Raw genomic sequence first — 12,495 nt, 5'->3', positions numbered from 1 at the left:
CCAATCAGCGCGCGCGCTGCCTCACTATAAAAGCCCGCGGCGGGCCGCCCTCTGTCTCTTTCCGCCATGGCGGTGATGCACGCCCTATCCGCCGCCATCCGCCCCGTGCCGCTGTCGGTGCCCCCGGGGCTGTCGGTGTCCGGGCGCTGCGGGATAACGGCGTTCCCTCCGCGGGTGAGCGCGTGCCCGCGGGTGGGAGCGGCGGTTCCGGGCTCCGCGGGTCCCCCTCCCCCCCCCCCCCCCCGGCCCTATCGAAGCTGTGTCCGTCCCCGCGGTGGCGGACGCAGTCAAAAAGGAGCCGAGAGCCACGCGTTTTCCCCGACGGTCGCTGCGCAGTCGTGTGTGTGTGTGTGTGTGTGACTGCCCGGCAACAAATGGGGAAAATACAGGGGCTGCGGGGTGGGGTCCCGGCTGCGGTGTCGGGGTTTGGGGTTGGGGGGGGCACAGCGCGGTGTTTCTGTTGCTTTAAGTGTTTTTCTCCCTTAGGAGCGGTGCGGAGCTGCTGCTCGAGGCGCTGCTGAGCAGGTGAGCCGTGCTGGGTCCCCATGGCTGTGAGTGGGACCTTCCTCAGCTCCTCCTGAGCTGCCGGCTTCCCCTTACTTTATGCATATTGGGGTGGAGAGGGCTTTCTGCGGCATCCCTTATCCCAGTTGCGATCTGGAGGAATCAGTTGTGATCCGGAGCCAGCAGACTGCTCCACTTCTGATGCATCTGTTGCTTTTTACAGCTTTTCCAGCTGTAACAGGCTTGGCCGAAGCCACCCTGCATGTTAATCCAAGAGCTGTGGCTCTGAAGTAGCTGCAGCTCTCCAACAACATGCGAGAGCAACAGGAAGGTCTTTGACTGCTCGGCCTCTTCTGCCTGTTGCCGTCACTCGCCCCTCCTATATGTTTGCATGTAGCTGAGGTGTTGCCCCCTCCTGTGAGGGCTGTGGCAGTTTGGGGGCTGGCTGTGTCAGTGTTGATGGTGTGTGAAACTCGTTGCTGATTTTGGGGTGTTGTTGCATTGTGTTCCAGGGTTCCTCACTGTTCTGGAGCTCCACTGCGTGCTGATAGACCTAAGGTGAGAGAGTGTGCCTTCGCCAGAGCTCTGTCCCTCCTGATCCCTTTCCCATCAGATCTGAATACTGATCTTGTGGTCGAAAAAGGAGGAAAAGTATCATTCATTCTGGCCTTGGCCTCTTTGCTGGCACAGCCCTGCTCTGAGCAGGGCCGGTTTGAAGACAATCAGTGCTTGCATTGCTGCACTGGGATGGCAGCAAAATGGAGACATGGGCTGAGGGTTTGTGCTCTGCTGCTTCCTTGGGCTGGATCTGCTGCTCTGATACTTAGGCATCCCTAATAGCTGCTGTGTGCTACCCGTGGCTCTCCTGTCTTTTTCAGGAGTTTCATGCTTAGTGGAAGAGGCTGAGAGCTGTGAGATGCTGTGGAGAGGGTTGGTTTGCTTTGCTTAAGGCTGAAATTGTGGAGAAACTGAAGTGGAGCACCGCAGTGTCCCTTGTGAGTAATTGCCTGGCATTCTGGGGGTTGGAAGTGAGATCTTGTCAGTGCTTGATAACAGAGGGCGGTGGAGGGGGTTTAGTAGGTGGGAGTTACAAACTTCATTAAAGGTCTGTAATTGGGTGGCCTCATTGGTAGGGCAGAGCTCCTGTGGGATGAGCTGTTCTCTAACGATGCTCTGAGTGCAGCCTGGTCAGTGATGATGCCTTTCTTTGGAGACTGCTGGATGAATCCTGCGGATATGGGGCTGAGGCCAGGCTCTGGTGTCAGCTGCAGTCACTGCACACTGTCTAACTGCACTTCATCCTAAATGAATTCTTTTTTGTTTTGTTAGGTTTGTATGGATGATGGACCCAAGTGCCTTCAGTCCTGAAGGAGCAGCAGTCTGCACAACCTCACCGTGGCTGCTCTGAGGTGGGGGCTCCCCCGGGTGGGAGAGCTGCAGAGGTGCAGCAGTCACTGAGCACTGTGGGCAGGGGGAACCTCGGGGGGGCACTGCCAGAGCTCTCATTCAATGCTCAGTGAGGAAGGACATTCCCTGCTATGGAGTTATGTCAGAAGAACAGCTTACAGGAAGGTTGGGATAGGAAATACTCGAGTATGGTATCCAGGTCTGGAGCCTCCAGCACAGGGAAGATGTGGAGCTTCTGTAGGGATGGCCACAAGGTGATGAGAGGGGCTGGAGCAGCTCTCTGACAAAGACAGGAGAAGACTCTGGGGAGACCTCATTGTGGCCTTCCAATTTTTAAAGGAATATCAGAAATGGGAGGGAAACAAACTTTATGCACACTATCTAGTGATGGGACAGCAGGAAGTGTGGGTGGGGGTTGGAGCTTGATGGTCTTTGAGCTCTTTTCCAACCCAAACCATTCTATGGAACTTGTTTTCCTGTGTTTGGGGTATTTTGGTCTGTGCTCAATGCTGTGACCTCTCCTGCATTGTACCCTTTACATGGGGTAAGGGCTGGGTAACACAAGGTAGTGCTGTGCTACACCAGCCTGGGACTCACAGATCTGGCCTTTCCCAGCCTGGCAATGGATGTGGGGACAGTGACAGGTCCCCTCCACATCCCCCTCATGCCCATGGGAATGTCTGTACCTGGGTCCTGTGGCTCTGCCAGAGTTGGAGGGGCAGCTGAGTGCAGGGCTGGGGATGGCTGCCCTCACTGCATCAGCTGTGGGCACACAGTGCTGAGGTCTGGGCACGACACATATGCCAAAGTGTCCTGCAGTTCATTCTCACCTGTTCTTCCCTTTATACATGTAGCTCCAGGCATATGATTTCTTGCAGCTTTACTGTGAAGGTCCTTCCATTGCAGTGTCTTAAGTGATTTTCTTAAAATTGTAAAATATATTTTATGAAATGCAACTGTTTTGTGCTGCTTGTCTGTCAGCCTCTGGGAGGTAATTAGTAGTAATATGTAATAAGTGTCCAGAAACTTATAAGTCTCCTGAAGTGCTCCAGGGGTTCTTAAGGTGCCCTACAGTTGCCAGAGTGTTCTGGGAGCGGTCTGGTGCAACAGAGCATACTGGGGCACACATGGACTAGAAGGGAGTACACTGGAAAGCCTTTAAAGCATCCTGGAGTGCACTGAGCAGCAAAAGGAGGATAGTAGTGTGCCCCAAAGTCCACTTTGGCATCCTTGGAACCCCCTAGGATGCACTGGGAGACACAGACAAGATTTGGGAGTCCATTAGTGTGTCCTGGAGTACATTGGATGGCCTAGGGAGGTCTCTAGGATGGACTACAAAGCCTTTTGTGTTACCCTAGTGGGCTCTGGAAGCATGTCAGGATGTAGTCAACTACACTGGGGGGACCTGAACATCCAGTAGGGTAGACTGGGAAACCAGTGAGGATCCCTGGAGTGTGCTGAGGAGCTGTGAGGTCTCTGGGATGTACCTAGGGCACCCCAGGGCATGCTTAATAGCTCTGGGATATGCCTGGTGTCTCTAGAGCTCATTATGGGGCCTTGAAGACCTGGAGGCACTGGATCCCAGTGTTCTCATGTGCCTGGGCCTATGCTCTGGGTGCGAATGTGTACTCCAGGGCACTCAGGAAGCTCCCCTGGGCCCAGGCCTATGTAACCTGGCTCCTAAGGTTATGCCCTGGGCTCACCTGTGTGGTCTAGAGCACTGGAACCTAAAGCCCTGTTTGTGAAGTGCTGCACCTGGTTATCCAGGACACCCCTGCCTCGTTTCACTGACCTGCTTCCACTGCATGAGGGGCAGCGGGCACCATCGCGTGTAATCCGCCTTCAGCAGGGTGCTCCAAGCCCTGCAAAGGCCGTTTCAGCGTCCGCAGAGCAGCAGGCCCACAGAGGAGCGGCGTCACCCACAGCGCTTCACGGAAACCTCCCGGGCGCGCTGTGAGGCAAAACGCGGAAGTGGGCTCTCAGTTCTAACCGCTCTGCGCCGCCAGTCCGCCAACCTCTATGCTATTTGGTCCTCCAAGCAACATTGCGCATGCGCACGCAGGCACAGACTTGGCAGCTCGCTGTTCTTACCGCCCCTATCGCGATTAGTCCACCAGCGAGTTATGCGCATGCGCCCGAAGGCACGGCACTGCGCGCTGCCGCCTGCCGGACAAAGTGCGGTACTGCAGGCGCCGCTCTGCGCACGCGCGGCGGTGCGGAGGCTCCCGGGCTGCGCACGGACGGCAGAGCCGCGCTGCCGGTACGTGGGGCGGTGTGGGAGCGGCGGGGACTGCACTGAAAAGACACGAAACGGTCCGCAAAATGCACCCCGGGGCACCGCCACGCGGGAAGAACACCGCTGCGTTGTGTGCGTCTACTTCCATGCGTGCAGCGCAGCAACGGAAAGCCCCGATTGCCTCGGTGCCCCGCAACCTGCCGTTGCGGACGGGGCTGCTCCGTGCACGGAGGGGTGCGGGCGTTGCACCCACAGCACGGGTCGGGGTGGCTGAGGGTGCCCAGGGGCTCTCAGCACCATTGGGTGCCCCGCTGCTGCTCGCGGTGTGCTGGCGGCACTGCAGCAAAATGCGCTGCAAACCCTCCGGGAAACCCGTGGGAGCTCAGGGAGTGTTGTCGGGTGCCCCAGAGTGCGCTCCGGCAGCTTTGGACTTCAGAGAGCCCGAGCGGAGACCACCGAAGCAGAGCGGACTTCAGCGAACTTAATAGAAGAGCAGCGAACCCGTGCGGACTTCAGCGACAGCCAATGAACCCCTCCTCTCGTTTCTTCTATTATCGTTGCTGCCCGGTGATAAAATCTCCCTTTGCTAACTCTGTAATCCCCACCAAGACGTATCCGCACGTCACTTGTCAGCAGTGACAGCAGGGAACCCGTCGTCGTCGGTTTTTTTCCCCCTTCCTTCAAAGATCTGTCATTGAACACTGAGTACAGACCCGTGTGTCTGCGTTGTGCCGCAGGACTGGGGCAGGGAGACGGCGTTCAGACCCCACCTCCTCCTCTTCTCATCTCAAAACCCGGAGCGACAAGCTGAAATCCCAAAGCATTTCAGGCGCATATAGGAAACATCTGTAACATCAGTGATGCTCGGGGAACATTGCATTGCTGTGTCTGTATCTCCTGCCCCATAACGCCACGCTGTGGATGCTGTACAGTAGCAAAACTTCCACTGACTTCAGAAGGGCCCAATTCTTACCACCCAGAAAGCGTTACGAATCGTTAAGAGGTACATTTGGTGGCACAGCTGGGTGCAGATGTTTTATGAAATCATCCTTTTATTTCTTCTTCCTTCCGCAGCCCAGTCACGATGACGACAGCCACGCCGCTGACCAGCAGCACTGCGCTCTCAGTCAATGTGACCAAGTCCCAAGAGCAGAGTCTCTATCAAAGTAAGGAAAGTCGTGGGGCTGTGGCTTTCTTTTTGGTTTGTTTATGACCAGTACCTCTGGCTGAGGGTAGCGAGGCCCTTCAGAGGGATCTAGATGGCCTGAATCAGATGTAATGCAGCCAGCAGGAGCAGGGAGGTGGTCATCCCCCTGTACTCAACACTGGTGATGCTGCACCTCGAGTACTGTGTTCAGCTGCCCAGGGAGGTGGTGGAGTTGCCATCCCTGGCAGTGTTCAAGAGGCGTCTGGGTACTACGAGATATGCTTTAGCAGCTCGTGGTAGCAATGGTGATGGGTGGACAGTCGGACTGGATGATGTAGGTCCTTTCCAACGTTGTGATGCTGTGATTCTGTGACCGTATCTGGAATCCTCGTTAAGCAGACACAACAAAATGAAAGAAGGGTTATTTGTATGCTTTTGTTCCCACGTAGCACAGAGCTGCTCCAGTTTTCTCTCTTCCTTCCTTGCTTCCCCAGTGCTCCCATCCTGAACTCTTCCACTGAATGAAAAGAGAAATTATTTAAATAGAAAACAAATGTGTTTTTTTAATTTTTTTTTTCATTTGCTTCTCTGTAGCTTTTTAACCTTTAAATTCAGCAAATTTCAAACAGAGCAATGACTACTTCTTCATAAAGACCTTCTTTTTTTTCTTCTGCTTCCCTGCCAGGTTCTGGAGCAATAGTTGCTGCCATTGTAGTAGGAGTAATTATTATTTTTACAGCGGTTCTGCTGATACTGAAAGCATATAACAGGTATGTGGCTGAGTCCTCCAGCGAGGAGAAGCAAGGTGAACCAGAATCAGTTGTGTGCTCCCACTTCACGGGCGTCCTCATTATTTGCTGATGAGAATTTCAAGCAGGATCCGAAGTATAATGTGCTTTGATTGAGTGTCCTGGAAGCCAGTCTGTAACAGGATGGCTCTTAGCAGAGAGTGCTTGATGGATATTCTTTTGGGGGCTTCTGTTGGTGTAAGGAGGGGTTGCTGTGAGCATTGTGCTGCCAGAGTGGAGCTGATTTCTCCATCTGAAGGCACTGAGTTGTGAACATGTTTTAGGAGTGCTGTCTTGCCATTTTCTGTCTTTGGAAGGAAGGCCTGCTTGATATAAGTTCTCAACGGCTGCTCGATTCAGCCTGTTTCTGTGGGAACCTTCCCAGTTCTTATTGTAGGAGACACAAATGCCAGCACTGGTAAATATTTCATTTTCACATTTACAGACACATGAGAGGGAAGCGGGAGCTGGAGCCCAAAAGCAGCAAAGCATCAGTGCCACCACCTTTGGGGCAGAACAGCAGCAGCATCCCTCAGCATCCCACGGTAACTTCTGTACCTGTGGGCATCCACCTGCAGAGCAGATGACTGTGAACGTGTCCCTCCCTTCGAGAGAGAAGTGCTGGAGTTCATCTCACACAGACCTGGGCTCCTCCAAAAAGCGGTAACACATTTGGGATGATGAGAGCCATTATTCTGTCTCTGTATTGTAATTTTTCCTGCTTTCTGTCTTTGGGAGGAAAACAGAAAGCTCTGGACGCTTTCTGTGTGCTGAGAATCAACTGGTGAAGGGATACAGATCATCTGGGATGCAAGGAGCCCTCTGTCAGAGCTTTGGGTGTGGAAAGATCAAAGCAGCCAAGCTATTCCTTTGGAAAAAAACGCACAATGATTCTGTAGAGCTTTCACTTCCTCAGAGTTTAAGCTTTTCCAATCCTGCAATGACTGGTGAGAAAAAGAAGGAAAAATTGGACATGCAAGAAACACACAACTCAGGTTGAGGTTTGTTGAGGTTTATGCAAAACAGGTTTGTAGTCTGTTTTATACACAACTGGCAATGTGGGAGGTTGTAAAACTACATTTATCTTTGGTCATCTTTCACGTTTCTAATACCACGTTTGTATGGTCGTAGGGAGAAAAAAAATGACTTTTTTTCCAAGTGTACGTTGAAATATTTCTACTAACCTGATCACCTGCTTGTTTCCCAATGAACTGAATGGCCACGGATTTTTCCTCTCATGCCAAGATTGCTCTGGGTTCGTTACTGCCACTGCAGTGTTTTCTCTATCTTGAAATCTGAGAAGTCCTTTAAGCGAACAAAGTAAACATGAGAAGGCAAGCATGGCATTACACACAGCTTTTCTACAGCCTGCCTCCTGAAGTGCTTTGTTCTCCATTCCGGACGAGGTTTGATGTATTCCTAAGGTTGATTTATTATTTTTTCTGCTGTAGAAAGTCACCGAATGTGTCAGTGTTTTCCAACTGCGATGGTCGTGGGTGTAGGGTAATGCAGCAGAGAAATTCCCAAGGGTGTTTCACAGCCCACTGCGTGTGCACACACAGCAGCATTGTCAGCACGCTCTGTGGCTCATTGTCCAAAGTGTGCATGTAAAAGCATCCCTAACAGCTGGAGGATGAGGAAGGAGATGAGTTAAACTCTGCTTTAAACAGAACCACACAAAGCTCTGAGAAACATCTCTGCTTTTATATCGTGTGGAGTGGCTCACTGGGATGGCTGGAGGGACACAGCCTGTGTGCAGCATGGTTTGTACTCCATGAGTGCAGGATGTGGTGAACGGAGTCACATCCAGCTGGGGACCGCTCACCAGTGGTGTTTCCCAGGGGTCGGTACTGGGGCCTGTCCTCCTCATTATCTTTATTGATGACCTGGATGAGGGCATTGAGTGCACCCTCAGTTTGCAGATGACACCAAGTTGGCTGGAAGTGTCGACCTGCCTGGGGGTAGTGAGGCCCTGCAGAGGGATCTCTGCTGAAGCCAATGGGATGAGGTTCAACACGACCAAGTTCCAGGTCCTGCATGTTGTCCACAGGCAACGCTACAGGCTCAGGGCAGAGTGGCTGGAAGGCTGTGCAGAAGAAACAGACCTGGGGGTTTTGGTTGATGCTTTGAACATGAGCCAGCAGTGTGCCCAGGTGGCCAAGAAGGCCAATGGCATCCTGGCCTGTATCAGAAATAGGGAAATAATTGTCCTCCTGTACTCAGCACTGGTGAGGCCGCACCTCGAGTACTGTGTTCAGTTTTGTGCCCTTCACTATGAGAAAGACATCGAGGCCCTGGAGCACATCCAGAGAAGGGCAACAAAGCTGTGAGGGGTCTGGGGCACAGGGCTATGAGGAGCAGCTGAAGAAACTGGGATTGTTCAGTGTGGAGAAGAGGAGGCCCAGGGGAGACCTCATTGCTCCCTCCTGAAGGAGGTTGTGCTGAGCTGGGGGTCGGCCTCTTCTCCCGTGTAACAGTGATAGGACGAGAGGGAATGGCTTCAACCTGCACCAGGGGAAGTTCAGACTGGATGTGAGGAAACGCTGCTCCAAAAGGTGGTCAGCGTGGGGATGGGCTGCACGGGAGGTGGTGGAGTCACCGACCACGGGGGTCTTTAAGGAACACCGAGACATCATATTGAGGAACATGGTTTAGTGATAGGTGGGCAGTTGGGCCGGGTGACCTTGCAGCCTTTTCCAACCTCGGGGATTCTGTGTTAGCATGTCCTGTAACCATGAGAGGGCTGTGGTCTCTGTAGCCCTAATTAACCAACTCTGTGCGGTATTTAAACGTTTTGGGAGCTGTAGGGGAAGCTGTCAGCCAGCCAGGCTGCAGCTTTCCTCATCCTGCAGCAGTTGCCTTGCTGCCTGATCATATCCTTACATCAAACCGCAGCCGATAGTTCTCAGAGCAATAAAGTGGGAACGGGCGGTGAAGAGGTGTTATCCTTTATTCCAAGACGCGAGGACAGCTCTGCCAGAGCCGTTACTCAGTTCCTCTGCAGTGCTTCAACGAAACACGAGCAAACTAAAGGTGAGGACAGCTGCGTGAGGTGCTTGCAAGTGCCAGGCTTAGGGTTAGGGTGCAACCTGGATTTCGAGCGCCAAAACCCAGTTCTTTAGAAAAAGAAGCCGTGCCCTGCTGTTACAGCAGCTCCTGGCAGAGCTCTTGCTTTCTGTTTGCAGAACGTCCAAACAATGAGCTCACGTCGCACCGCTGCAGCAGGGCGAGCCCTGCTCCCAGCCCAGCCCCCACTGCTGGGGCACTGAGGGGGGGGGGGAGGCGGGCAACCACCGTGCGCATGCGCCGTGAGGTCGCGAGCCTCGCGCCTCTCCGCTGAGCTCCCACGTCTCGCGAGAAGAGAAATCCCTGGACGTCGCTCAGCCTCACCCCGGTAAAACGCAGCGCTTTACGATTGGCCAGCGCCAGCCCGCCTACCGATCCGCCCTCCAATCGAGAGGCGCCGGAGAGGATTTGCGGAGCGTCCGGCTCCGCCCCTCGGTCCCTCTCTGCGTCTCTCCGCGCGCATGCGCTCGGCGCTCTCCTCCTCCCCTCAGCGCGGCGAGGGGCGCGCGGTGCACGCCGGGCCGGCAGCGCGCTGCGAGCAGGAGGAGGCGGAGGAGCCAAGATGGACGCGGGGTTCTTCCGCGTAAGTGCCGGCCTGGGCGGGCGGGCGGAGCGGCGGGTACGGTCTCGGTGGAGAACGCGCGGTGCAAGCGGGCCGCCCCTCCTCCGCGCTGTGCCTGGCGCAGCGCTCCGCCGCGCCCCCGCCCTGCGCAGGCTCCTGTGCAACGGCCGCGAAGAAAATGGCGGCGGGAAGGGAAAGGAAGGGAAGGAGGCCGCGGCCGCCGGGCCCGGGCGGTGGGGGGAGCGGTGCGGGCCCTCAGCGCGGCGGGGCCGTGCAGTTCCGGGCTGTGCCGCCCCGGGTTGTGCTCCGGGCTGGGCCTAGGGGGGGCCGTGCTCTCGTGTGGGGCGCGGGGTTATTGAGCGGCCCCGGTGCTGGAGGAGGATGTGTTAGACGGGTGTGCTTAAGATCAACGAGTTTTCCTTTTCAGCAGCTCGGCGTTCGCTGAGGGGAGATCACGCTGCACCCTGCTCGGCTGTTTTTCTTTTCTAACCTTTTTTTTTTTTTCCAACCGCTGCTCGGAAGTAAACGTTTGCTAAGGTGCTTCTTGTAAGTTTTGATCATCGATGTGCCTGGCAGCATGTAGCTTCACATGCAGTTCAGTGGTCCGAGGCTCGCTGATATATCCAGCTCAATGATTTTCCCTTCCTGCAACTGAGGTGCCTCTAGCACGTGAGGACAACACATATCCATTTAGTTCAGTTTTGTATTGGTCCCTGGCAATAAATGCAAGGCCTTCACCAGGTAACTCCAAGTCACCAACAAACGGATCAAGCTGGCGGAAAACATTTCTCCCAGGTCATCTGGAGCCTGAAAACAGAGTCTCTGTGTTTCCTGGGCAGCTGTACCCTGCTGGGACTGATACTTCGGGCACCATAACCAGCTCAGAGTGCTAATTAGGAACTTAGTCAGCAGCCATGTTTTTGTAAATAAGTGCATGACCAGACTCAGGGCCTGGCATGAGTAGCATTCCCCAGCACAGCCCCACAGTCACCAGAAACCCTTTGCAAGTGCTACACATAATACAGCACGTGTGTAGTATTGGATTTTCAGTACCAGTAGTGATTCTGGGAGGAGGCAGACACTTTCTGGAAGCTGTGTTAGCGTGTATTCAGCCTGTGTGCTTTAGCTCCTGGGGGTGCACACTGGAAGAGCAGTCCCCCACACGTGCAGGCTGCAGGAAATGCTGTTGACTTTCTGACCTCTCAGTGAGGCTGGTGAGTTTCATTCCTGGATTTTGGTGACCATGTGTCAGCTTGGTTAAAAAAAAAATAAATAAATTTAAAAAGTCACCTGGGTGCTGGGAGTTAAGGAGAGTTACATCTGTATTCCCCAGTGGTGCCCTGTACAAGTTTCCTGATGAGGTGGTTGTCACTGATGGTGGGATTATGGGACTGAGAACAGCAAATCAGAAACTGAATGTTCTTCTAGATTGGGTTCTGAGGTGGTTTGTAAAAATAAAAAGCAGCATGGTGTTGAGGCAGCCCTGGAAGTGCTGTTTTTACACACTTCTACTTTAAAAAACCCACAACAATCCAACAGGAATTGCATCTTTTGCTGATGTGTAAGGCATCCCACAGACCGCAGATATTACACACTAAATCCTGGCAAGTGCCAGTGCCTCCGTGAGCCCTTGGGATTCTTGTATTGTGGGGGAGCAAATGGCCACCTTAGTAGTTTCAATCCGTGTTTTGTACTTTGTAGCACGTTCTGTTGCGAGTTCTAGATACTTTCTGGCACTCACGTCTTCTCCCATAGGAAACTGCATATGAATTCAGTAGTTCGTGTTTGTTTCCCAAATAAACTTTGTGAATCGTGGGTTTGTTTTTGATTATTAACAGGTTATCAGCATTTGGATGCAGTTCTCCACACAGTTCTTCCTTCTGTTGTTCTGTTTCCTTCTTTGTACTTTTTTGCAAGTAAATTTTCCACACAAGCCTTCAGTTCCAGATGACTTAACCTATAGTTTCTGCTTGTGGAAGTGGAACAAGTTGGTGAACTTTAACAGAGCATGATCAATAAAATAGTATTCTTTGTACTCTCGCTGCCTCCACGTTAGGTAACGTGCTTCAGAAATGTACCTAGCAGTTTCACAGATGTCTCTAGCTATATATAATGTTTTTGTTCTCAGAGGGAAAAGCTTATTCCCTCTGAGGAGTTGGTGAGTTGCAGGGTAGGTCAGTTCCATGGCAGCTTGACGCTGCTGTACGTTTTAAATACGTGAGTATGATGCTGAGGGAGATTATAAGATTAAGGTGGAGAGCTTGGGAGCTTGCCTACCCCTGAGCCTGCAGCAGTAGGTGTTAAAACTGAAGAGTTGTTTGTGTACAGAGTTGTGTCCCTGGTGTGGCTGCGCACTGCTCAGTGCAAACGTGTGGAGTAAAACAGAGGAACTGCTCCTCAGGGACGGCTGAATGCAGCACACTGACTGTGTTTGTTTCCTGTGCTTTAGGGAACAAGTGCAGAGCAGGACAATCGCTTCAGCAATAAGCAGAAGAAACTGTTGAAGCAGTTGAAATTTGCAGAATGCTTAGAAAAGAAGGTAAGTTGATTGAGAAGTAAGATGTGTGAGTCAAGCATCATTCTTAATCAGGTGCCGGGCGGTGTACGGGGGCGTGAGGAACGTCGTTCCCTCTGGTATGGTTTAGAAGAAGACTGTGATATTCACACATTCACAAATACCAATGGGTATTTATGTTAAACACAATTTTAAAATAAGTGGTCCAGACTGGTACTTGAATCTAAGCATTGTTCAGAAGTGATTAGAAACTGATTTAAAACAAAGCTG

At 52.8% G+C, this 12,495-nt stretch overlaps 3 protein-coding genes and 4 non-coding genes across 19 annotated transcripts in view; 6 read left to right on the top strand and 1 right to left on the bottom strand.

The window, feature by feature from the left end:
• Positions 1-12,495, bottom strand: part of EPB41 (erythrocyte membrane protein band 4.1) — a 200,162-nt gene that overhangs the window by 108,415 nt on the left and 79,252 nt on the right. The gene's annotated exons all lie outside the window — the stretch shown is intronic.
• Positions 241-391, top strand: LOC136053852 (small nucleolar RNA SNORA16B/SNORA16A family). The gene has a single exon (XR_010622685.1). It is a non-coding gene; the product is annotated as a small nucleolar RNA SNORA16B/SNORA16A family (small nucleolar RNA).
• LOC136053853 (small nucleolar RNA SNORA44) lies at positions 763-891 on the top strand. The gene has a single exon (XR_010622686.1). It is a non-coding gene; the product is annotated as a small nucleolar RNA SNORA44 (small nucleolar RNA).
• Positions 1,093-1,211, top strand: LOC136053842 (small nucleolar RNA SNORA61). The gene has a single exon (XR_010622676.1). It is a non-coding gene; the product is annotated as a small nucleolar RNA SNORA61 (small nucleolar RNA).
• On the top strand, positions 1,362-7,230 carry NCMAP (non-compact myelin associated protein). 2 transcript variants are annotated; one of them, XM_065744587.1, is made up of 4 exons: positions 1,362-1,499; positions 5,222-5,313; positions 5,980-6,064; positions 6,528-7,230. In XM_065744587.1, exons 2-4 carry the CDS (start codon positions 5,232-5,234, stop codon positions 6,667-6,669), a joined length of 309 nt encoding a protein of 102 aa, XP_065600659.1. In that variant the 5' UTR covers positions 1,362-1,499; positions 5,222-5,231; the 3' UTR covers positions 6,670-7,230. The 2 variants fall into 2 exon arrangements, 1 of the variants encoding a protein (XP_065600659.1); XR_010622667.1 differs by lacking the exons at positions 5,222-5,313; positions 5,980-6,064; positions 6,528-7,230 and adding an exon at positions 1,834-2,199.
• On the top strand, positions 1,688-1,758 carry LOC136053849 (small nucleolar RNA SNORD99). The gene has a single exon (XR_010622682.1). It is a non-coding gene; the product is annotated as a small nucleolar RNA SNORD99 (small nucleolar RNA).
• Positions 9,638-12,495, top strand: part of SRRM1 (serine and arginine repetitive matrix 1) — a 16,213-nt gene continuing 13,355 nt past the window's right edge. For all 12 annotated transcript variants that reach the window (XM_065744506.1, XM_065744505.1, XM_065744507.1 and 9 more), the window contains exons 1-2: positions 9,638-9,731; positions 12,160-12,249. In XM_065744506.1, the coding sequence (XP_065600578.1) occupies positions 9,711-9,731; positions 12,160-12,249 (111 nt within the window). In that variant the 5' untranslated portion in view covers positions 9,638-9,710. The remainder of the gene's footprint in view (positions 9,732-12,159; positions 12,250-12,495) is intronic.

The sequence above is a fragment of the Cyrtonyx montezumae genome, unplaced genomic scaffold (genome assembly GCF_038088225.1).
Source record: "Cyrtonyx montezumae isolate F1298 unplaced genomic scaffold, pur_monq_1.0 scaffold_31, whole genome shotgun sequence".
Classification (NCBI taxonomy): domain Eukaryota; kingdom Metazoa; phylum Chordata; class Aves; order Galliformes; family Odontophoridae; genus Cyrtonyx; species Cyrtonyx montezumae.
Note: the sequence above shows the minus strand (reverse complement) of the source record. Positions and strands in the feature narration are given on the sequence as shown.

What these genes read in the sequence shown, in the direction of transcription:
- NCMAP (XM_065744587.1), top strand. Translation starts at nt 5,232, where the DNA reads ATGACGACAGCCACGCCGCTGACCAGCAGCACTGCGCTCTCAGTCAAT. An exon ending in AGAGCAGAGTCTCTATCAAA is followed by an intron (nt 5,314 to 5,979) that starts GTAAGGAAAGTC and finishes CTTCCCTGCCAG; the next exon opens with GTTCTGGAGCAATAGTTGCT. An exon ending in ATACTGAAAGCATATAACAG is followed by an intron (nt 6,065 to 6,527) that starts GTATGTGGCTGA and finishes TCACATTTACAG; the next exon opens with ACACATGAGAGGGAAGCGGG.